General features: G+C 39.0%; 1 protein-coding gene across 1 annotated transcript; it reads left to right on the top strand.

The window, feature by feature from the left end:
- The first annotated feature begins 508 nt into the window (after positions 1-508).
- On the top strand, positions 509-23,704 carry PPM1J (protein phosphatase, Mg2+/Mn2+ dependent 1J). Its single transcript, XM_070939837.1, has 10 exons — positions 509-873; positions 8,184-8,307; positions 9,186-9,506; positions 12,012-12,124; positions 15,205-15,289; positions 17,800-17,918; positions 18,630-18,693; positions 19,651-19,758; positions 21,759-21,910; positions 23,356-23,704. The coding sequence occupies exons 1-10, from the start codon at positions 509-511 to the stop codon at positions 23,501-23,503; spliced, it is 1,599 nt and encodes a 532-aa protein (XP_070795938.1). The 3' UTR covers positions 23,504-23,704.
- The last annotated feature ends 292 nt before the right edge of the window (positions 23,705-23,996 follow it).

Raw genomic sequence — 23,996 nt, 5'->3', positions numbered from 1 at the left:
ACCAAGAAATCAAGAGTTGTCAACTGGGAAGTAAACCAAGTAAATCATTGCCGCGCTTGTCAAGAACGATAGTGGGCTTGTCCGTAAAGACACGGGGAAGAAGATTGGAAGACAACCTGACCACAAGGCCTACGGGAAGCTTTCGAGGCACTCCTCGGCAACGGCAGGCGGGCACTCCCACCCCCGAGGCATAACACAGCGACTCCCCAAGGAAAGGAGCGCCTCTGCGGTCCCTAAAGCCCTTCGGTGGGAAGAGAAACCTCCGGGGAGCTCGGGAGGAGGTTCCGAAGCCGCCTAAGGCTCGCGGTGCGTCGAAGAGGAGAGGACGCGGTTGGGAGGAGGCTGTCGGAGATTCCCTGACGCGCCTGAGTTCAGCCTGAGCCCAGGAGGAGGAGGAGGAGGAGGAGAGGGAGGAGAAGGCGGGAGCGGAGCCCGCCAGCGCGCCTCCCTCTCTGGCCGCCCCGAGCCCGCGGCGCCCGGCGGCGGCTGCAGCAGCAAGAGTGGCAGCATGTTGGGCAGAGTTCGCTCGGCGATGGCGCAACTAGTCGGGGGTCTGGGAGGCGGAGGAAGCCCCCGCAGTCCGCAGCACGCCTCGCCCGCCGCCAGCGCCTCAGCCGCGTCGTCCCCGCCTGTTCTGTCCGAGGCTGCCGGGCCCAGCATTAGCAGCGCCGCCGCCGCCACTACCTCCTCCTCCTCCTCAGCTACCACCACGAGCAGCTCCTGTCGTGAGGCGCCCCGCGGCAGCTTCTCGAGACCGGCTTTTCTGCAGCTCACGCCAGAGGAGCTCCTGCTGGCCGACGACCACACGGGCAGAGCCGTCCAGAGTCCCCGCGAGAGTCGCCGTCGCTTGCCCTGGAGCACCGGCTACGCCGAGTAGGCGAGAAAGAGCGGCCGGTGGAGGCGGCGGAGGGAGGGAGGGAGCCTCTCAAGCGCCTTTGGCGGGGAGGGGGGCCGGAGAGGTGGGGGGAAGGAAGGACCTTTTCTTTCCAGAGTGGAGGCGCAGGGGTGGAGGGCTTTGGGCCGGATGAATCTGCAAGGACTATCTTGAAAGCATGTGACCAAAAAAAAAAAAAAAAAACCGGTGCCTCCGAGCATGCACAGAGTGCACTTAACAGTTAGCAGCGAGACCGTCCCTTATGTTTTTTCCAATTAGAGATAAGGAAATATGGGGTGGGGACGGGGAAAATAATCGAGCAGTCACGACCTGCTCCAGTTTGCCCGTTTCTGTCTGTGCGGCAGTCGTAGTCCCGTTGATCCGAAGACATTTATTTCTCCCCGCGTGACGCCCGGGCTGAATGGCCGAACCCTAGTCTAGGGGGATTCGGCGGAGGTTTTTAATTTTGTCACCGACATCGAGGGAGAATTAAGCCTGTGTCTTCCCCTCTTGCTTTAAAGAGAGAAGATTTCGCTTCCCTCTTTAAATAGCGCTGGGAAGAGGAAAGTAGCTGTGTGCGTGACGCGCTCGTTTTCCAGCCGCTGCTTCGGCCCCGTTGGGTCCCGATTCATTCATGCGGACCGCTCCGGAGCTGCTACGAGATTTCGCTTTTAAACAGCTAGTAAATCGTTGGTCTCCGAGGGCAAAGGCGGGTGTTAAACCGCGCCGTTAGGTGGATGAACTCCTAAGGATAGCCAGCCAATCGGATCTCCTCAAGCCTTCGCTCACCTTACGCAGCCTGAAGATGATGCGTGGGAATTTATATGGGAAAATAAGATGGAGAGTCCAAATCGTTGGTTTCTTTCCACTGCTCATTAAAGAAGAAGCGGCAGTTACTACACCTATGTGCAGTCTCTGTTGCATAATATATACATGTTAAGTTAGCCGTGTGTTGCCCAAATTTCAGGTTCGTTGGCAATACATGTATGCATAACCATCAAGGAAGAATTGTACAATATACTGAGGAAAATGTAGTTGTGCTTGAAAATATTCCAACATGGCCAGTGAGCCTCTATCCACATTTGCTAGGAAGAAAGCTGGTGCTGTCAGATCTAGGCTGCAAAACCTCCAGACAGCCATTAGATACAGAAAATGCTAACGGGCTAGTTAGTATTTATCTGGTAATGACCCTTACAGAGTTAATGACCTTTACACCCTTAGAATATTCTTGCAGTTTTTAATCATTATCTTAGGTGGAAAATTAATATTGTAAACTACCTCAGAGCGTCAGCTATTGGGCGTTTTTCTTGTCTTCTTTTTTTCTTTTTTAAAAAAACCTCTTAACCTAAAAATTGAGTTAAAATAGCCCAACTTTTACATTTTTCCTATAAAGCAGTGAGACAGCCAAAATGTAAACTTAGATTGCTTGAGTAGATGAGTGAGACCAACACAGCTGAGTTTTCTGAGAGTAACTGGTTTACAGTAACAGAGTTGGAAGGGATCTTGGAGGTCATCTAGTCCAACCCCCTGCTCATGCAGGAAACCTGTACTAGGGATTCGAACCACCGAACTGCCAACCTTTCTGATCAACAAGCTCATTGTCTTAGCCACTGAGCCATCTAGTCATAATTTCTTGTTTATGGATTGTTACGTTCTTTGAACCCACCAAAACTCAAATTGATTCTGGTGAGATATAAATGCAATAAATAAATAAACTTGGTTAATTGGGTTTAGTTGCATGCAAACAACGGCTTAGTGTGTTATGTATACTGTACATAGCTAAGGTTTTCTTTTACACTGTATTCTTATTTCAGAATACCCATGGAATATGTTAAGAGAAAAAAATATTTTCTTGCAACACTTCCCTATCTCTGTCCTCCTTACGTCAATGTATGTGAACAAAATTTAAGCACCCCCTAGGCCAGAGGTGTCAAGCCCGCGGTGTCACATTGTCATGTGACGTATCGTGATTTTTCCCCCTTTGCTAAAACACAGGTGGGCGTGGCCAGAGCGTGATGCATCCAGCCTGTGGGCTGCGAGTTTGACACCCCTGCCCTGCAATATTGTTGAATTAAAAAAAATAAACAGAGAAGGCATTTGCCTTCATTGTCACCTCCATATCTGCAGGATATGGTAAAAAAAAAGAAGACACATTGGCAACCATGACACGCAAAAATGGTGGAGTTTCCATCGTCCAGTTGCTGCCACCACTTTAACTTTTTTGCCCATGCCCTCTGGACACCCCTAACTTTCAATGTGGCCTTCCATCTGTTCTGGTGGTTCCTAGGCCTTGCAGTTGGGAGCTAAGCTACAAACATGCAGAGGATCCAAAAATAGCAAATTACTTTTTTAAAAGTAGACATTCAAGGCAATTTGCATGCCTTGTGTGGGTGTCTGAAAATTTAATGTTTTATTGTGAGAAATAGTCCTATTTTTTATCAGCTAATTTGTGGGCAAATGCTTCTTTTCTTGGCAGGGAAATTTGAGAAACTGTTATCTGGCTGGTAAAGATGCAAAAGTCTTGCCAGGAAAATGGTGAACATGTGCACTTTAATCAAGACTGCAAAATTCATATTGTGTTCTGTTAGAAATACTGAAATGGCCATAAACAAATGTTTTACTTTTTTTCATCTTTCTCCATTCATTTTACTTGCAAATGATAATTGGGATTTTATTTGCAGTTGATTTAATATCTCATTTTTCTTACGGATTCATGCTGTGTGCCCTGACTTTAGCTTGCCTTTGTTTAACAGGATAGGCTGTCTTAGTTTTAAAAAGGTTACTACCGGTAAGACTCAGCCCTAGATAATAATATCAGTTCTAAATATAATTTCCTTGACCTAGGTCCTAGGAGAATATCCTCTTATCTGTTTTTTCTGCTACTCCTGCAAGTTTTTTTTGGTTAGCAGGTTGTCTCATTTCTTGTTTTTAACAGACTAATGAATAACAATAAACTGAAGTCTCTTTCTTTTTGAAGAATTTATTAATATAAACTGGGGCTATTGCTAAAATTGTAGAAGTTTTTTTACACAGTTTAATGCAGTAATTTATATAGAAAAAAAACCCCTGAGTCATTGGCCAGATTCATGCAACAAGGCATAGTATGTTTTGTTGAATTTTGGCAAAGAATGCTGCATAGAAGATGTTCAGGACCTGTTCCCATAACGTGGAATACTGTAATGGGTTTAAGCAAAGCTGGCTGGGGAACTCTGGGAGTTGAAATCCACCAGGCTTAACTTTTCCAAAGTTGGAGACCCCTGCTTTAAAGTACAAAGGCAGATTCTGATTGAATCTTAGAAAAAGCTTTCTATGGGTAAGAATAATTGGATGGTGAAAACATGTGCCTAGAGAGATGATGGACTCTCCTTGGATATGTCTGGATTCCTGTAGTGAACAGGCAGTTCGGCTAGATGAACTAGATCAGTATTTCTCAATTTCAGCAACTTTAAAATGGGAATTCTGGGAGTTGAAGTACCTATATCTTAAATTTGTTGAAATTGAGAAACATTGACCTAAATCAGGTGTGTCAAACTTGCGATGACATGTTGTCATCATGTGACATATCACAATTTTTCCCCCTTCACTAAAAACTTGGGTGGAGATGGCCAGTGTGTGACACATCTGGCCCGCAGGCTGCAAGTTTGACACCCCTGACTTAAATGGTCATTTCCAACTCTGTAAGTCTTTGATTCCCAATCCAGTCACTGAGTTAAAAAGAATGTCTAGTTCTTCTTTTAGTGCCACCTCTTCTGGAGACTATCAATGCTATTTGTAGCTTCAGTTTTACCATCTGAAACAAGGATATATTTACTTGGCCAACTCACATGCAGAGATATTTCAACCAGGATATGGGTCGTCATGCAGTGCAGTACTACATTTCCTTTTCAGCTTTCCTTGCAGAATTCATTGAGCTGATATTTCTCGTTACTATCATCTGATCTCAGTAGAACATTTTCTTTTCTTGCTGGTATTCACACTTTCTCTATCTTTGCCTATGCTTTGGAGGATTGCCTGCTTCATTTGGTTGCACGGTAATTCTATAATCTTTAAATCCACATTTCAAAGGGTTCTCTTATCCTGTTTGTGATTTGGCTCCTACAAAAGTACTGGCAAAACATAACAGCATACAATCTGCCAACAAAGTTCCAATCTTAAATCCTGACAGCAAGCTAGTTACTTATTTTTCAACAAGCTACTCTCACCTGTTCAGCCTTGCTCTTTATTTCCATGCTATGATCCCATCTGTCACTCAAAAGACAGCCTAGGTATTTATAATATCTCACCCTCTCAAGTTGTTTTACTTGTATGGTAGCTTGTTGAGGGATCTTCTTCTTACTGATGACAATTATTTTTGTTTTGTTCCGTTTTGAATATAGCCTGTAAGATTTACTTGATGGAGTAAACTCTGTAAACCTTGTTCTCTATTTACTAAATAGAAAAATAATCTGAATAAAGCATGCTTAATAGTGGCCTATTAAAGTTTACATCTTCTTACCATTCTTCTAAATATTAATTGGAAATAGCTTCTGAATGCACATTGAAGTCCAAAGATGGCAATGCACACCCTTGTTGTATTCCACACAATAGTTGAAATTATTTTGTTTTTCCTTCTACCTTAACAGGTGCCATTTGCTTCCAATATAAATTCATCATAATGCATTCAGCTCAGTTATCCAATATACCTATTACCATGCTTCCCTTGATCAAATGCATTTTCATAATCAATCAATAATCAATACAGTTCCATAAATATCCACATTAATATTTCAACTACCTTCTGTGTATTAAAAAGACATTCCTGAATCCAAAGCACACCTATGCTTTCTATATTGCCAATATGTCCTGGTATTGCAATTTGAAATTAGACTAAACTCTGCTTCCAGGTGAATGTGTTTAAGTTTGACGATTACCACTAAATAGCAAAAATGACTAGTTGTAAATCTGCAGGATTAGGCATTTTAAGTATGGTCATTTAAAGACAAAACTAGTGGCATTTAAGAGAAAAGTTGGACTGTGAACAAGTTTAGGATAAGTCTCCACAGATTTGCAGTGGGAAAAAGTCATAATACAGTATCTATTGATCTCATCTTGTCCCAAGCAACTTTGCAATTGTTTCTCAACTGCTGAAATATATCTATCTATCTTTCCTTCCTTCTTTCCTTCCTTCCTTCCTTTTCTTTCTTAATATAAAAATACACATGCGGAACTTTAGATCAGAAAGGGTATAAATTTCTTGCTGCAACAAAATGGGAAAAACTAGTAATAAAACTGAACATGGATTCAACATTGTGATATTCTTTTGTTGTTGTAAGTTGCGAAGTTTGGACAACGTTCCTCCAGGCCTTTCTGTCCTCTACCATCCTCTGGAATTAATTTAAATTCATGCCTACTGCTTCAGTGACTCCATCCAGCCACCTCATTCTCTGTTGTCCCATTCTTCTTTTGCCCTCAATCTTTCCCAGCATTAAGCTCTTCTCCAGGGAGTCCTTCCTTCTCATTAGGTGGCCAAAGTATTTCAGTTTCAGGACCTGGCCTTCTAAAGAGCAGTCAGGTTGATCGCCTCTAGGACTGACTGGTTTGATCGCCTTGCAGTCCAAGGGACTCGCAGGAGTCTTCTCCAGCACCATAGTTCAAAGGCCTCGATTCTTTGGCACTCAGCCTTTCTTATGGTCCAACTTTCACAGCCATACATTGCAACTGGAAAAACCATTGCCTTGACTATACAGTACAAAATTGTCTCCCGTGCTGTTTACTTTACATATATGTATGTGAAAGAGAGAAAGACAACCTGAAGAGGGTTACTTTTGCCTTTTAATTACTGCAGATCAAAGCTGTCATGGAGTTTTGATATAGTTGCAGTAACTGGTATGAAAAATGGACACGTCTGTCGTTTAGTTGCCTATTTGACATAAATAGATGGGCTTGAAACAAACACTGAAATCAGATGTTGGTATGTCCATGATGTAGCATCCCTGCTGAAGCTAAGTTAGGCCTAAATGCTCTTTATACGCATTCAATTGGTTAGAAATACATGAAAAGGAATGTGTGCATGACATATGCATTTGTCTAAATGTATATGTAGAGTAGGGATGTGGGGAGGGCTCAAAAAAAAAAAATCAAGGTAATGACTCTTACCATGCAAAGTCTCACCTCCTTTTAATATGCATGACAGATATAAAAGGAATGGGGCTTTGTACAATTGTAGCTGATGCCCCCTGCAACTGACTGTAACTTGTAATAGTTACATTTTACCTTCTTAGTTTCTTAATGCTTTTAAAAAATTCTTTGGAAGCATATTGAAGGTTTTCCTATCATCCCGTGGGGGTAGGGAGGAGTGAGGAAGTGCTTGTTTGGAAACTCTCCTGAGTTCTATACCAACTGCCTCTGCAATACCATATACTATTTGTGCCTTGCAAACTGTACTGTTGCAAATTCCTACCCGGACAATGTTTCCTGTTTTATGTTTCTACAACTTCCTGCTGCCAAGCTGTGTTTTGCAATGATATGAAGTTGCAAAGCTGAAGAAAAACAAAGATAAAAGAAACTAATGCGGGCGGAAAGTTTCAATTCATTTTGTCTGGCAGTTTTATGCTAGGAGATTTGCTGGCTCTGAGGTCCTCTATCAAGTTCTTTCATCAGAAATAATGGTTGCCTCTAAGGGCTTGAACAAAGCTTGAAACCAGGAGTCCTGCTTAGATAACAAAAAAGGCAGTGTGAGGTTAATAAGCTTGATGAAATAGTTTTAGAGCATCATTTCTGATGGTCCTATGTTGGTCAATCAGGTACCAGAAAGCATTCATTGACTAGAGGTGAAATGAACCCATTCCTATCACCCATCTCCTCCCACTTATGACTGTAACCTTGTTGCTGGTATCCTTACGATTTATATTGACTGTTTCCTAATATGATTTGATTGCTTATTTGTACCCTATGACTATCATTAAGTGTTGTACCTTATGATTCTTGATGAACGTATCTTTTCTTTTATGTATACTGAGAGCATATGCACCAAGACAAATTCCTTGTGTGTCCAATCATACTTCGCCAATAAAATTCTATTCTATTCTTCTGGTAGCTCAACAGGGCCAGTTTTTAGGTTGAAAAAAACCAAACAGACATTACAGCTATGCCAGGTCCTTTCTCAGATTGCTTCTGTTTTCTAAAAACAGCAGCAATGGAATCATTTGTCCCCATTTGTGGTCACTCTTTGTGCAGGATGAATCTGAGATAGAGGGAAGTTGGCTAATCAAATCAAACTCATAGCCTTAAATCCACACTATAATGGTCTGTTTCTCTCTTTCCTGAACAGAGTGATAAATGCTGGCAAGAGCCAGCATAATGAGGATCAAGCTTGTTGTGAAGCCGTCTTTGTGGAAAAAAGAGACAGCCTAAGAAATAACCCAGGCCCCAAGGGAATCTCTGGAGAGTCAGAAGTGAGTGGTGAGCAACTGGATGACCAGAGCTTCTTCCGCAGCTGGGTCTCAACCCGTAATGTAGTTTATTTGATTTTGGTTTACTGTGTAGCATGAACCCAATTGTTGTGACTTATAACTGATAGTTTTTGGCTTTGCAGTTAGAATGTAGTTCACCGACCCAGATTGGATCCTGCAGAATGTAGTTTATTATGGATTATCCAATAAATCAGGGTTAAACAAGCCAAATCATTATGGCTTCATAAAGATTTTACCCAGCTAATAGTTTCAACCATAGTTAAACCATCCTTTACCACGTTATGTGAACTTATTCTGGCTTAGGAATTGGACTGTTTGATTCCCAATTGCTGGTTAATAGTAATGGTCACACAAAATAGTTGTTGCTTCACAGGTCTCACCTGAACTGGCAATAATTGCTTACTTGATAAAGGGGAGTTGTAAAGCAGTGGGTTCCACAAACTTTCCCATTCACCATAGTCACAGGAATTATTACAGCTGGCATTTAAAATACCAGCTTTTTAAAAGCCCTTTAAAGCAGACATAATAATGCCTGTGGTCTCTGTAGACACAGGGTGAATAAGATACCTACTGCATTGCTCAGGAGCAAAAATTTCATCACCTTGCTACTTCATCACCTTTTCTGCCCTTTCTTCTCTCTTTGCAGTAAAATAAAGACCAGGAATTAGGACATCCTTGAACTGGTGGCAGTTTGGTTAAATTGATCGCTGGCTGAGAAGGTGCTGAATGTTGCTTCAGTCACAAACTGCAAAGCTTGCAGAATTTCACCATAGTGCTGCTTCATCAGTTTTACTTTTTTAAACTTGAGTTTCCTTTCTTTTGGCATTACTTCAGGATAATTCTTTCCAACCTCTCTGCAGGGCAGCAAAGGTCTGTACTTTTACTACTGGGGCTTGTTTGACGGACATGCTGGAAGTGGAGCTGCAATTATGGCATCCAAACTGCTTCATTTTCATATTCGTGACCAACTCCGAGACTTGGTGGATATCTTACAAGATTCCTCTCCTCCTCCAATTTGCCTGCATAAGGGACCCAGGACAGTTCTCACAGAACCAAACAAAGCTCCTCTGGCAGAAGACGCAGAGGTCCCAAACAATGCCTTGCCACGCTTCCATATGGAAAAGGTGGTTTCCCAAGAAAGTTTAGTAGTGGGAGCCATTGAAAATGCATTCAAGCAAATGGTAAGTAAACAGAACCAAAATGGGCTGAGAATAGAACAGAATAACAGAGGTGGAAGGGACCTTGTAGGTCAGCTAGTCCAACTCCCCACCCAAGCAGGAGACCCTACACCATTTCTAGTACAGTAGTACAGAATTACCATGGGCTCCATCACGAGTCCAAAAGCTCGGAAGACTAAACCTCTGGTTGTTCAAACCCAGATTGGATCCTGGTACAGAATTACAAACAATTTCCTGGCTTGGCACAGACTTTCGAATACATGTAAACTGCTACTAGGCATGTGGTAATCTTAGTCTGAGGTAGCACTTCCTTGTAATTGATGCCTGATTCTATATCAGAAGTGGAGTGAAATGGATATGTTGCACTCAGGGATAAGAGAGCCAGGGTAAACAAACAAACAAACAAAATCTGCTTGACCTTGCAAGCAGGCCTTGGGTATGTTATTTATGATGTAGTCTATCTCATAGATTTAAACAGGTGAAGGATACTCTAGATCTAATCCTCGGAATCAAATAAACTCAATTAAACTATTAACAGTTTTATATTAACACACACATAGCCCCCATAGCCACTGACATGGCATGTAAGTTGGAGATCAGGGATGCGTTCCAATCCTGCCTGGCTGTCTTCCACCCAGAATATGCATTCACTTCCTTTTGCAGTTAAGATGCTGACATGGTGACCCATGACTATTTTTGGCTGAATAGGTATTTGCTTACCTAGTTACAGATCCTGAGCAGAGCCTGTTCTGTTTTTCTGTAGCTCAGCTTGAGACCTTGTCTTTGATGCTGCTCAGGGGAATAAAACACACAGATAAAGACACATTGTCAACATATAGCATTCATATACTGTACCCATTTAGTTGTCATGGCTTCCCCGAAGAATCATGTAAACTATAATTTAGTACAGGTACTGAAAATGTTGTTGGTGATTCCCCATCTCGTCATAAAATTATATAGAGATATTTACCAGGGTAGGGTTTTTTTCTTTGTTTGTTTCCTCAGATACTTGAACTGTGCTTGCTAAGTAGCTTTCTTTTGATTAGTATGGTCTCCCTTCTTTCACGTATTACAGACCAGGTTAACTGGTAAGTCCTAACAGACAAAAGATTAAGTTAGCAATTAACTTAGACCTTTGACAAACAGACAGGGATAGTCACAGATTAACCACCATTCTAAAGGCACGAACCTGAAAAATACATTACAAATGATGGCAAAACATAGCCACCCATAATATGGGGTATTCCCTTTTTTAAAAAAAAGTCATTGTACCTCTGTATGGATGGGGGTGGTGGGAAAGGAATATTGGAAATGTTGCTGCATGAACAGTTCTTATTTATAACTGTTTTTGCATATCATTTTATTTCCTGGAGGATTAATGGCTACTTAATTGCTCACTATACTACCCATTTGCCCAATTTTGGAAATAATATAATGCCATAATTGAAACTGTTTAATAAGCACAAAGCAGGGTTACTGAGTGTGATTAAGGACCTTTCTTTTATTTTTTATTTATTTATTTCGTCAAGCATGTAATAGGTAACAGATATAAGCATAAAGATAATTATGAATACATGAAATGGATACGTATAAAAAGGAACATTAGGACAGGGACAGTAGGCAAGCTGGAGTGCTTATGCACGCCCCTTACAGACCTCTTAGGAATGGGGTGAGGTCAACAGTAGACAATCTAAAGTTAAAGTTTTGGAGGTTTGGGGAAGAAACCACAGAGTCAGGTAGTGCATTCCAGGCATTAATAGCTGTTACTGAAGTCGTATTTTCTGCAATCAAGTTTAGCGCAGTTTGCCACAAGTGTGTATCTATTGTGTGCTCGCGTATTGTTGTGGTTGAAGCTGAAGTAGTCATTGACAGGTAGGACATTGTAGCAGATAATTTTATGTGCTACACTTAGGTCTGACTGAAGACGGTGAAGTTCTAAATTGTCTAATCCCAAAATTTGAAGTCTGGTGGCATAAGGTATTCTGTTGCAAGCAGAGGAGTGAGGACTCTTCTTGTGAAATATCTCTGGACTCGTTCGATTGTATTAATGTCCGATATGCAGTGTGGGTTCCAGATAAATGAGCTGTATTCAAGAATTGGTCTAGCAAATGTTTTGTATGCCCTGGTTTGCTGTTCAATTTTACCTCTGCTCTAGCAAAGAGTGACCTTATTTGGGGTAAATGATTCAACATAAATCAAATCCTGGTGTATCATAATGCAAATATAGCCTTTGTTTCAATGTCATTTCTCTATTTAAGATAGACTTTTGATGTATGAAACAAGAATTTGTCAATGCATAAAGTTGTAATTCTACAATTTGAAGGTAATGTCTAAATGACTATCTTGTTTCTGCAACTGTTGTTTAGATATCTATTTCTTTAGGACATTTCTACTTTATTAATACAGGAAGGTGAGGAAGATCTGTGATCACATTTAGTACGGTTCTGCCTTTATTTCTGATATGACAGATCATGTTTCACCTGTACTTTTGTTTTTCTGTCTTTTCAGGACAATCAAATTGAGCAAGAACGGGTAACCAGGCAGGCAACAGGAGGCTGCTGTGCCTTGACTGTGGTTTATCTTCTGGGGAAGTTTTATGTGGCCAACGCTGGTGATAGTAGGTAAGTGGGCTGGAGAATGTTTTGGTTCCCTGCGAAATTAGAACTGTCCGAAACATGTATTCGTTGGGGAAAAAATGACATTTCCTTACTGCCTGGTAGAATTTAATCAGAGTCCTTCTGCTCAAGGTCAATTATTTTTATGATTTGAAAAAAAATTAACAACAGTTGAAATATTTGTCTTTCTTCTGTTCATTCACCATCCACACCAGTCCTTAAGAGAGTTAAGGATTAATGACAGGTATAATGAGAGCCAGTTTGGGATAGTAGTTAAGACATCAGGCTAGAAACCAAGAAATTGAGTTCTCATCTTGCCTTAGACGTGAAGCCAGCTTGGTGACTTTGGGCCAGTCCCTTCCTCTCAGCCTTAGGAAGGAGGCAGGGACTAATCCAAGAAGATATAGACAGATGTATGATGCTGTGTTCCTAGTGATGCTGTCTAGGATCAGAAGTTCAAATTTTGCTTTCAGGAAATAGTCTGACACTATGTGATGTTTCTATAATGCTATAAAACTAAAGAGAACTAAGTCTGATCAATATGTGGATAAAAAACCATTAGGAATCCAATAGCTGCCTTGAATATTGTATCAAAAAAGTGAACTATGGATATAATAAATTAATAAAACTTGTGCTGGATAGAGGCAGTCATTGTCAATAGTAAAAAAAAAAGTTAAGAGTTTCTCATAATCAAGGACTGTACTTATTGTCAACCAAAGAGTCAACTGACATGTTCAAAAGATAGTGTGTTGGTATCAGTGATGGAGCTCGCTTAAGATCTGAGTATGACACAGTTGTGGATCCCAAGTGAATTAGAGAGCAATTAATTTTAACTTATATTTTGTGATCTTAATATTAAGGTGGAAAAAATAAATATTGATAAATATAAATATGCTCTTGCAACATATCCTGAGGTAGAATTTAAATGCTGCAAGAGGGAAATTCAGTTTTGAATTGTGATTATTCAATTGGAGTTCCAAATTATATTAAAACTTATGCTTAGTTCCTTTCTAATAACCTGAGATAGGGGAGTCATGCCATTTCTCTTTCTATTGTTGAGACCCCTTTAAAAGTATGGGTGATTAAAGAGTAATAATTAAAGTTATTTTAGTCTTTATTGTAGATACTGCCTTGATTCAGTGCCTATTGTTTTAATTGTTTTTAGTGATTCAATCCTAAATCTAGGGTATCACCATGTTTAGGTACTCATCAAATAATTTAAGTTACATAACTTTTACTGATTTAAAATGTTTAGAACTTGTCAGTAAAATAAATTTTATTGGATTATTAAAATGAAGCATTAATGCTAATCAGATTAAGGATTATGGAATACTTTTGGAATTAATTAATAGATGCTCTGTTTCCTCATTGAGTCTTCTATTCTGCATCCAAATTCTTGGCTAGTCTGCTTTGGGATTCTGAATTGGAAATAACAATACCTTCTTCTGTGTGCCAAAATGATAACCTCCAGGTGTATTGTATGCATTACTATCTGAGGATGATGGGTGTTACAAATAAAGTATCATTTGGTGTAGTGGATAACAAGATAGAGAAAAATACACTGGTATTATTTCTCATTGTGGTCTTTGAAATGAGGAGAGCTTGTATTAATAGGAAGCAGTACACATACTTTTGACAAGTTATTTTTTCAAGATTTCAAGAGATCAACTTTTTTATCAAGTCAGAATAACCAAGTAGATTTTGTTTTAATTTTTGAATAAAATTGGGCTCTTAAAGGTCATAATCAAATATGGAAATATTTGGTAGTTTAAGATGAAGACTTCCAGCCCAAGAATCACAGTAAAATTCTGTAACAGGTATTGTGTAAAGCCATAATTATGGGTTTACTTGTTTTTGCTTAGTCATTATGTCTTGAAAGATAATTGCAGTTTGTAAAGAATGATTTTAGCTGAGCACAGGATTTAGCAATCGTTTTAGGTGCCACATTCCATATGTAATGTTGCCAAAAGATGAAAATAAATCCCCTGTGTGTGTGTGTGCGTGTGCTTGTGTGTGTGTGTATGAATAATCCATATTTTACATTATATTATGATCAGAATATCCAAGCACTTGGGTTTGGATCAGGTGACCCATTATTCTGGCCGTACTTTTCTTCTCACGATCCCCCTCCATCCTTTCAGCACCATTTTTGAACCCTAGTTTCTTAGACTGATTTTTCTCCTTTGCTTCCTTATCTGTCTGAACAAGGAACACCTTTTCTCTCAGAGCAGGTAACTAACATTGCTTAGTAATTTGGCTTAACTGCTACTGTAGAATATAAGGACATCTAAATATGTCTTTATGGCTGCTCCTTTTCATTATGCTGTGTCAGTGTTCTTTCTCTGGATGTTCTTGAGTCACACCTAGGATTTGGCATTAACCCAATAGGAATGTTAAGGGAAAAGGCTACCTAGCATTTCTTTGACCTTTTTAGTTTCTAAGCTATCATATTATACCAATATGAGCCAGAGTCTATGTTATTAGATATATCTTCATGCTACGTGGGGTGAATAGTCTTTAATAACTATGTCTGAAGGTCCAATCCACCCACTTCCCCTTTTCCTTGCACAAGTGCACAACTACTGGAATGATATCTATATATCTCCACTTATTCATGAGCCTCATTGAAAGGACTTCAGCAAATCTTTCAACTTGCTTATACAGTAGAGTAATTTGGGGCATACAATAATAAATATTTTAATTATTTTGGGTCTTTAGGATATGGCAGGGAAACTTAAAATCTAGAAATAAAATAGAGTGAAGCCCTAGCAAACAATTTCATCCAGAAAAGGGGAAGGAAGGAAACTTTCATCAATAGATTTCTGGGCTTTCAGGTATAACATAACATTATCCCTCTTCCATCAACAAAAAACAGACAAGGAAACCTTAGAGCATCTGGAAATGTAGATCCCTGGCCATTATTTGCCCAGATTCCATATCCTTCCCAGAGGTTCTCTCTCCGTATGGCAATGATGGTGCTTACCTAACCCTGCCTCTCTTTGCCCTCTTGTGTATCTGCTGCTTGCACTTCCGCTGCCATCTCTCTCTCTTTCTCTCTAATGTCCTCATTGCATGTTTCATTGCAGGGCCATTGTCATCCGTAATGGGGAAATCATTCCAATGTCCAGGGAGTTTACTCCAGAGACAGAGAGGCAAAGGCTACAGTTTTTAGTAAGGAAGAACTTTCTTTCTATCTGATATATATTTAATCTATCACACCGACAACAACAACCTTGCCAGGTATATCCTTGAGAAACCAATTCTGTACAAACAGGATCATCAAAGTTCATAGTGGTTAATTGAAATAAGGTTTGCAAGGCAAACTTACATTGAAAAACCAATAAATGCAAAACTCTTTTCTTTTGTTAATACATTTATGTTTTATGCAACATTATCTAGCATGGCCAATCAACTTTGAAGCTTAGGGAATTTTCAGTTTCCATTTGGAATATGATGTGGGTGGATTTATTGTAAATAGTAAAGAAAGACTCTGTACTATAAATTTGTGTCTAGTATTTATTTCCTTATTGAGCAGATGTTTAAAGACCACAGCTATGCATGCTGTTACAACCTTATAACATATAAGGGTTGTAATGTATAATGTATTACAGGGGTGTCAAACAAGCAGCCTGTTGTATGACTTTGGACCACTCTCTCAGCCCTAGGAAGGAGGCAGTTGTAAATCACTTCCAAAATGTTGCCTGACTTGTCCAGGCAGTCAAAGGGACTTAAATTTGGAAATCATATAATTCCAAATTTCCCCTTTGGCCAGAGAGCCTGGTAGAGTGAGTTCTTGCCTTTGTAGGGATAGTGATCTCCAAATTGCTTTAAACTGTGTTCAGTAAAAATAATGACATACTTCGCTTGTCTACATATAATTCATAAATACATTTAACGATGTAGAAAAGGAAAGCCCCAGATGAAGATTCAAGAACAATCTAGGGTTCCTCAAATATCTGTTCCCTCTACCTTGTCTACTGCAAACCTGTTCTCACTTTTAATAGCAGTGAAAAATGGAATGATGATGCATTGCATTTTAAAATCTTGTGACTATATTTTCAAGAGAAAAACAGCTTGGGGCTAGTCTGAAAATGAGAAGTGATAGAGGGCAGAGGTATTAATTGTAAGAGAAGCAGCCCTGTCATAGTTATACACAAACATTTCCTTTTCTCTCTAAGGAGCAGTTTTTAGGTTTTTTAAAAAGCTTGTCTGAATATAACAGGAATTGCCTTGTAGTTCAGTGAGATGGATTCATTCATGCAGAACATTATACATGTACTTCCTGGGATGAAAGATAATTTACAGTCAGACAAAAATCTATGAAGCGTGAACAGCCTTAAGGTGTTGCTGGCTCATGTTTTGAGCCTTCAATTCTATCTCTTTGGCAAAACACCAGACTGACTCTTATCTGCTGTTCTATTCAAATGGCTTCCAAGAGCCTTGGAAAAGAGAAAATAGTTTTGAGTAAGAGATCCCCTTCAGCTGACTGTGTAAAGATACTGAGCAGCAGGGAGCCCATCTTGCGTTGTGCCCCAGGCTGAAGCAGTCCACTTACTGCCAAAATCCTTTTATAGCTTAAATCGTTTTGTTGTGCCAGGCTGACAGTCTATATTGCCTTATCAATGCCATCCAAGTTCTTGAAAAAGCAAAACCTGTTGTAATTTTCAGTAAGGGTGTTTTTTGTAGCAGAAAACAAAAACCACACAGGTTCTGCCCTGCATTTCTTTTCCCCATGACTCACTCCTCAATTGCTACTCTTCTTAGAGTGTATAGAAAACATTTTTTTTAATATGGCGTAGCTCTCCCTTTGCATTTTTTTGGCCAGACTCATCAGGAGAGGTGGGGTAAAATTTGCCTCCTTAAAGGTTGTGTGTTTAGGATCCGATTGAGCCAATGTTTCTTAATCTTTCTCTTTTTTTGGCTCTGGGTTCCAGTCTTGCCTGACTATTGGATTTAATTACTTCTTTTAGGTTTTCCGTTGCTAGCCTGGTAAATAATTGCCTTTTTGGTGATATTGACAGGAAAGGATGGAACCAGCTCTGAAGAGTAAGACCAACCTAGGAGATATCTAGAGCAAGAACAACTTCAAACCTATCTGAAATGCAGGAGTCTCCTTCATATAGGTAGCCAGTAGGTAGGAAGATGCCCATGTATAGATGCCCATGATAGAGACATTCCCATAATTGGAATTTGTATTAAAATGACAGTTGTCTTAGCAGACAACAGAATCTGGACTACATCTTGTTGCTTTCTATGCCAAATATTTGTGTACGCCATTGTTTCTTATAAAATGAGTCTTATTAGTTTCAGCTTCTGTTTCTACTATAGTCTGGATGTGGCCTGATGTCCCATTTGAGCATGAGACAGGTTCAATGCTTTAGCTTGTATTTAGCTGAAGAATGAATGCTTTGATCTTCCATTTTCATCTAGACATGGACATTATGTAGTAGTTCAGTACAAAGAGAAAAAAGATTGGGACCTTAAGTAAATTTTAACATCTCAGTATAAGACAGTTGAATTGGTCCCGGCTTTTACGATATGCTTGTTCCCTTCTGGGATTCTATTATTGAGTGCTGCTTTTATGAGGACTCTGTGGAATATGGAGCCAGTTTGGATTTCTGTAATTTTGATGGAAAAGATCCAAATATTCTCTCGACTGAGTTTTTTCTTTTCTCTCATAGGGTTATTTGAGGCCTGAATTACTGGGAAATGAGTTTACTTTCTTTGAGTTTCCCCGAAGAATCCAACAGAAGGAAGTGGGAAAGAAGATGTTATATAGGGACCAAAATATGAACGGCTGGTAATTCTCTTTTCATTTGAAATAAAACATGCAGATTCTCAATGTCAGTCACAAAAATAAGATAATTTGTTTCCATCATCCTTAGCCATTCAGATGTTTCAACCCCCCCCTTGCAGTCCTTGATTTACAACCATAATTGAGCCTGGAATTATGACTCATAAATCATGGCAGTCATTAAGCAGGTCACCATGTGACCATGCCTGATTTACAGCATTTTTTGCAGCAGCTGTTAATTGAGTGCTGCTGTCATTAAGTGAATGTTGCAGTCTTTAAACAAATCCATAATACCCAACAGGCAGTTTTTGCTGTAAGTAAATGCCAGTAACTAGCAAAAGCCACCAAAAAATCATGGTCATGTGGCCATGCACTCTGCAAAAGGTTTTCATGTGCCCAAAATACAATTGTGACCATGGGGAGGCATTATGTGTGACTGCTAGAACTTTGATTGTAAGTGTAGCTCTGGGAAGACCGTCATAACTTTGAACAGTTGTTAAGCAAGGACTACCAGTATGTGTTTACATGGGCACATATTAGAGAAATTGCATAAATGAAATACTGCTGATCTCAACTTTTTTTCTAGCTATGAGTAGAAGAGATTCACCAGGACATTTTCTCCTTCAGCAATTGGTAGTTTAATAAATCTTAACATATCTAAGGTGATGGTAACCTTCGGCATGGCCTTATTTGGTATATGTTTCCTTTTCTAACTAGGGCATATAAAAGGATAGAAGAAGATGACCTGAAGTTTCCACTTGTATATGGAGAGGGTAAAAAAGTAAGAGCTAAAACCAATATGGGAGTTTGTACAATGGAGAGCTATTTATTTTCAATGAATAGAGACAACATTAAGATTAAACAAGCATGAGTCAGAGGGAGGTTTGGTTGAGGGATAATAGAATTGGAGCCAGGTTATGCAAATTTTTATCACGTAAATTAATGCCAGTTTTATGATACAGTTTTAGAGTCAACAGGTTTTTTTTTAATGGGCTTAATGTTTTGATACTAAATACCCTGTTTTCCTGAAAATAAGAACTAACTCGAAAATAAGCCCTAGCATGATTTTTCAGGATGCTCGTAATATAAATCCTATGGCAAAAATAAGTCCCAATTAAGATTGTCAGCCAGATGGACACATTTAGTACCATATTCACCCGAAAATAAGACCTAACTGAAAAATAACCCCTAATGTGTCTTTTGGAGCAAAAATTAATATAAGACCCGGTCTTATTTTCAAGAAAACACAGGTAAATGCATCTAGCATTTGGATTGTTCGCATTTTTTTATTAAAGAAAGAAAACAAAGGAAAATGAGCAACTTAAAAAAAGAAAAATATGAAGAAAAATAAAATAAAAGTATACATGTGAATATATATACAGTTTTGTCTTTAAGAAGTTAATATGAAACTTTAAATATCCATTTCTAATATTGCTTTTCGAAATGACTTTTATACAGCTGAAAGTAGTTGCTTAAGAAAAACATTCTTAATAAAGTAAATATATGGTGACAAGAATTTGAAAACATTTCTTTTTCTATTGAGTTTCTTAATGCTTTTTGATGCTTTGATTTTTTTAGATAGAGCAACTTTTCAGACTTTTAAGTACTATTAATTCAGTGAAAGATATCTAGTCTTCCAACATTTTGCACTAACAAAACTTGTTTCTAACAATATGGAATTGAATAAATGTCTTTGTATTGCATCAAGTGTCTATCAGCTACTTGTTCTTCTAATTAGGCTCGAATGATGGCAACCATTGGGGTAACTCGAGGCTTAGGAGACCATGATCTCAAAGTTTACAACTCCAACATCCACATTAAGCCTTTCTTATCTTGCATTCCAGAGGTGAGCACAACAAAACTAATGTTCTGGTCCTTGAGATATACAGGTAGTCCTCAATGTAAAACTGTTCATTTAGTGACAGTTTGAAGTTACAATGGCACTGAAAAAAAGAACTTATGACCATTTTTCAGACTTATGACCATTGTAGGATTTTCATGGTTACATGTTCAAAATTCAGATGCTTCGCAATTTACTCATATTTATGACAGGTGCAGTGTCCTGAGGCAATGTGTTCATCTTTTTATGACCTTCTGACAAGCCAAGTCAATGGGGAAGCCAGATTCACTTAACAACCATGTTACAAACTTAACAACTGCAGTGATCACTTAACAACTGTGGCAAGAAAGATTGTGAAATGGAGCAAAACTCACTTAACAAATGTTTTGCTTAGCAACAGAAATTATGGAGTCAATTGTGGTTGTAAGTTGCAAAGTATCTGTATTTACATTGCATGTATCTATCTACCGTACTTTTTGCACTATAAGACGCACCAGACCATATAGCCACCTATTGGCAGTGGTGATCGGTGGCGATCCGCACCACCTAGAACAGCTGATCAATGGTATTCCGGGAGGCCGATCCAACCGCCAATCAGCTGCTCAGCAGTGAAGCCTCCAGCGTTCCCCGGCGGCAGCAGTGACAGGCGGCGGTGGTGACAGGAAAAGTGTGTTTTATAGTGCAAAAAATACTCCGTGTGTGTGTAGTTGGAGGTGGGCATGATTTGAAAACTATGGAACTCCACTAATGCAACTCTTCACACAAATATCACTTTCTACATTTGCATATTTCAGCCCCCAGACCTTCTCAAATACTGAGGGATAAAAAATTTGAAGCCTTAATGGAGGCTTAAAGAAATTTAAATGCTCCATAAATAGATAATCTGATTGAAAACTTTGGTTGTCACTAAGTCTGGTGATACCATGACATACTCTCTGTAGACTACGGGTGTGATGGACAGATTTAAAAAGGTTGCCCCCTTTGGCCTTAATGATAAGCTGTCCCTTTATTTACTTTAAGGGTGGTATATTGGAATATTTGTGTTTTCTTTCTGTTACAAGGTACATTTCTTAGTTGTAAATTCAGGATTTCTTTTAATGGAAAGCAGTATAGAAATGTTGAAAATAAATATAGTGGTACCTCGGTACTCAACTGCTTTGAAACTCATTGAATTTGGTACCCGATGCATTTTAATGAGAAAATTTTGTCGTGTTACTCGTTTGTTTGATACTCGACATGCAAGCTAGAATTTGTTGGTGTCAGTTGCCTTATGACTCACAACCCTTTCCAGCCAAAATAAAGGGTCACATGTGTGTCATATGGTACCTCTTCTCCTGAGCACATCCCCTTACAATCTTAGCTTCTGTGGTCATTTTGTATATTTTTGCACTGTTTTTCTCATCAGTACAGGTAAAGTGAAATTTTTATTTAATTTAATTTAAGTATTTATTAATTTTTAGATTTATTTCTCATGTACAGTAATAATATACAACCCTATCTTTTTACATATTGCCTTAAAAATGCACATTGTCTTTGGTTTGGAAACACATTAAATGTATTTACACTATTCCTTATGGAAAAATTTGTCATCATATTTGGTGTTCATCGCACCTCCTGGAATCAATTAACAATGAGTACTGAGGTACCACTGTAAATACTTTTATAGGATATACATGACCTCTGGAAAGCCCTGGACATTTCCTTTTGGAGAAATTTATGAGAATCAATGTTCTATTAAGAATCTTCAAACAAAGATATATTTAAAATGTCTTTTTTCCCATTTTTATTAATTATCCAATAAGGCTGGACAAATCTGTTCCATTCTCTCCAATATTTACAAGTGCTTTCTGCCCATTCATGTTTTTGGCAAATTCAAACCTCTGGGAATTCCTGCCATTTTTAATTGGCAGATTTGTAATGAGAATGATCCCTTAGGTATCTTTTTTTTTTTTTTTTTGCAATGCAAATTCATAGCAACAAAATTGTATCTTTGTGTTTATCCGCAGGTGCACATTTATGATCTCACACAGTATGAGCACTGCCCTGATGATGTGCTGGTGCTGGGCACTGATGGCCTCTGGGATGTCACTAGTGATCAAGAGGTGGCCACTGTGGTCATTGATGTATTGATGGGCTTTGAACCCAATGATCCTTGCAGGTGAATAGAGCTGAATTTCTTTTCTTTCAAGCGTTGGGGATGATACTATTCACTGGGTAGAATGGCCCTTTCTGAAACACTTAACTGTCAGTCTTAGTTTGTACTTTTTGGTTTGCTTACTTGCCATGTTGAATTAAGTTTATGTAACTTGGACAAAATTACATTTTGTATATAAATGGAGCACTAATGGAAAGCTGGGAGGGAGAGAGGGCTTCTAAAGTCTGCAACATTCAACAGGGGAGAAAAGATGTTCCCTTTATACAAGTAGTCCTTGATTTATGATCAGTCACTTAGCAACAGTTTGAAGTTATGATGTACCCCACAAAAGCTACTTACAACCTGATTTTAAAGTTAGTGGCCACACATGTACACACACACACACACACGGCAGTATTTTGGGTGTTTGGCAACTGGCTCACTTTTACACTCATTCATACGCTCCATGCTCACATGACCACAATTTTCAATATTTTTTTGATGGTTTCTAGCATTTACTTCCAATTTCTGTTTAAAAGATATCATTAGATAAAATGGATTCACTTAACAACCACATCATTCACTTAAAACTGCCACTCAAAAAATGTAAAATTGAGTCCAGTCATGTGGCAACCTGCTTAATGTCTACAATGACTTATGACTGTAATTCCAGGCTTAATTACATTAATAAATTGAGGATTACTTGTATTCAAAATTATACTTAGTTCTATTTTCAAGGTTAGTCACATGCTTGCTTAGGACCTCATGATATAATTGCACCTGTTTGGAAATGCATTTCTGAGATGAAAAATAGGCAGATTTTTCTCCCAGTCTTCCATTCATGATGGCAACATTTCCATCTGGACATTTATTTCCAGTTTTTCATATGTAAACAGACTAATAAATGAGTAGTTCTTTTTCAAATATGGAACAGGAATATGGAATGGAAACACTTCTATTTATTTTTTTAATTATTTATTTCCTTATAAGCCTTTGGTTCTTTTTGTAAAAATACAGAGGCAATTCATTACAGAGGCAATTCACCGGTTGCTTTCAATAGCTCACATTTCTGCCAAGCCTATGCTATACATGGGGTTCCTTCTATTGTCACCTTGCCATGTCCTTTGTGGAAATGAATGAAGTACTGGTATTTTGTTTCATGATATTATAGAGATTTGGATTCGGGTGTCCCTGAATGAAGCCCAAATAGTTCAATCCATTTTACTGAAGAGTTTCTGACTATTTCTGTTACTTCTAATAGCTTTCTGGTTGAATCTACTTACCAGCATATATTAAAATTGCAAGAGGATAACTTTAAGCCATTCTTTTTTTCCCCTCCCTCTTCACAATCAAGTAATTAAAATAATAAGGTAGTTACAGTGCACCTATGAATACTTACTTCACAATAATATGTTAGATTTCTTGCTATTTTCATGTGAATAGTAATTATGGGCTTTATTCTCTTCCAGATATACCATGGCAGCCCAGGAATTGGTAATGAGATCCAGAGGAGTTCTGAAGGACCGTGGCTGGAGGCTGGCCAATGACAAACTGGGCTCTGGAGATGATATATCTGTTTTTGTTATCCCCCTGGGTGGTCCAGGAAACTATTCCTGAAGCCTGAGCCTCCGGGATAGAGAGTTCTTGATTCAAAACTATTAAAAAATGTAACTTAACTGAAGATTGTAGATTCCCTTGCTGTTGAAATATTTTGTTCCTCAAGTCTTCGGAAATGGATTAGAAAACCCAATCATAAAGACTGCAATTTGCATCCAGTTTTCTTCCTTTTCAAGCAAGCGAGAGACATGACACATAGCCAAAATCAAATCCTTTCATGAATTACTCCCATAAGGTCTTGAAGTGCTGTGGAAATCCTTAATTCTCAGGGCTGTGTGGACTCGGGGGTTGATGCCAGGGAAAGAAAACTGACTGGGTTCCACTGGCATGGAAATGGTTTTCATACTGATTGTTAGTCCTGAAGTATCCTTGATCCATTACAGTACTGAATCATTTGTAAATATTTCCTTTTTGTTTTCCCCGTGATTATAAAGGGACAACTCAAGATGCCAAGGGCCACCTCATTCTGATTCACAGTGGCAACTGTGCCTAC

Source organism: Pituophis catenifer, unplaced genomic scaffold (genome assembly GCF_029215685.1).
Source record: "Pituophis catenifer annectens isolate HBS135680 unplaced genomic scaffold, rPitCat1.0.hap2 SCAF_3, whole genome shotgun sequence".
Taxonomy (NCBI): Eukaryota; Metazoa; Chordata; class Lepidosauria; order Squamata; family Colubridae; genus Pituophis; species Pituophis catenifer.
This window is presented reverse-complemented; position numbering and strand designations above follow the sequence as displayed.

What these genes read in the sequence shown, in the direction of transcription:
- PPM1J (XM_070939837.1), top strand. Translation starts at nt 509, where the DNA reads ATGTTGGGCAGAGTTCGCTCGGCGATGGCGCAACTAGTCGGGGGTCTG. An exon ending in AAAATGCATTCAAGCAAATG is followed by an intron (nt 9,507 to 12,011) that starts GTAAGTAAACAG and finishes CTGTCTTTTCAG; the next exon opens with GACAATCAAATTGAGCAAGA. An exon ending in GGCAAAGGCTACAGTTTTTA is followed by an intron (nt 15,290 to 17,799) that starts GTAAGGAAGAAC and finishes TTTCTCTCATAG; the next exon opens with GGTTATTTGAGGCCTGAATT.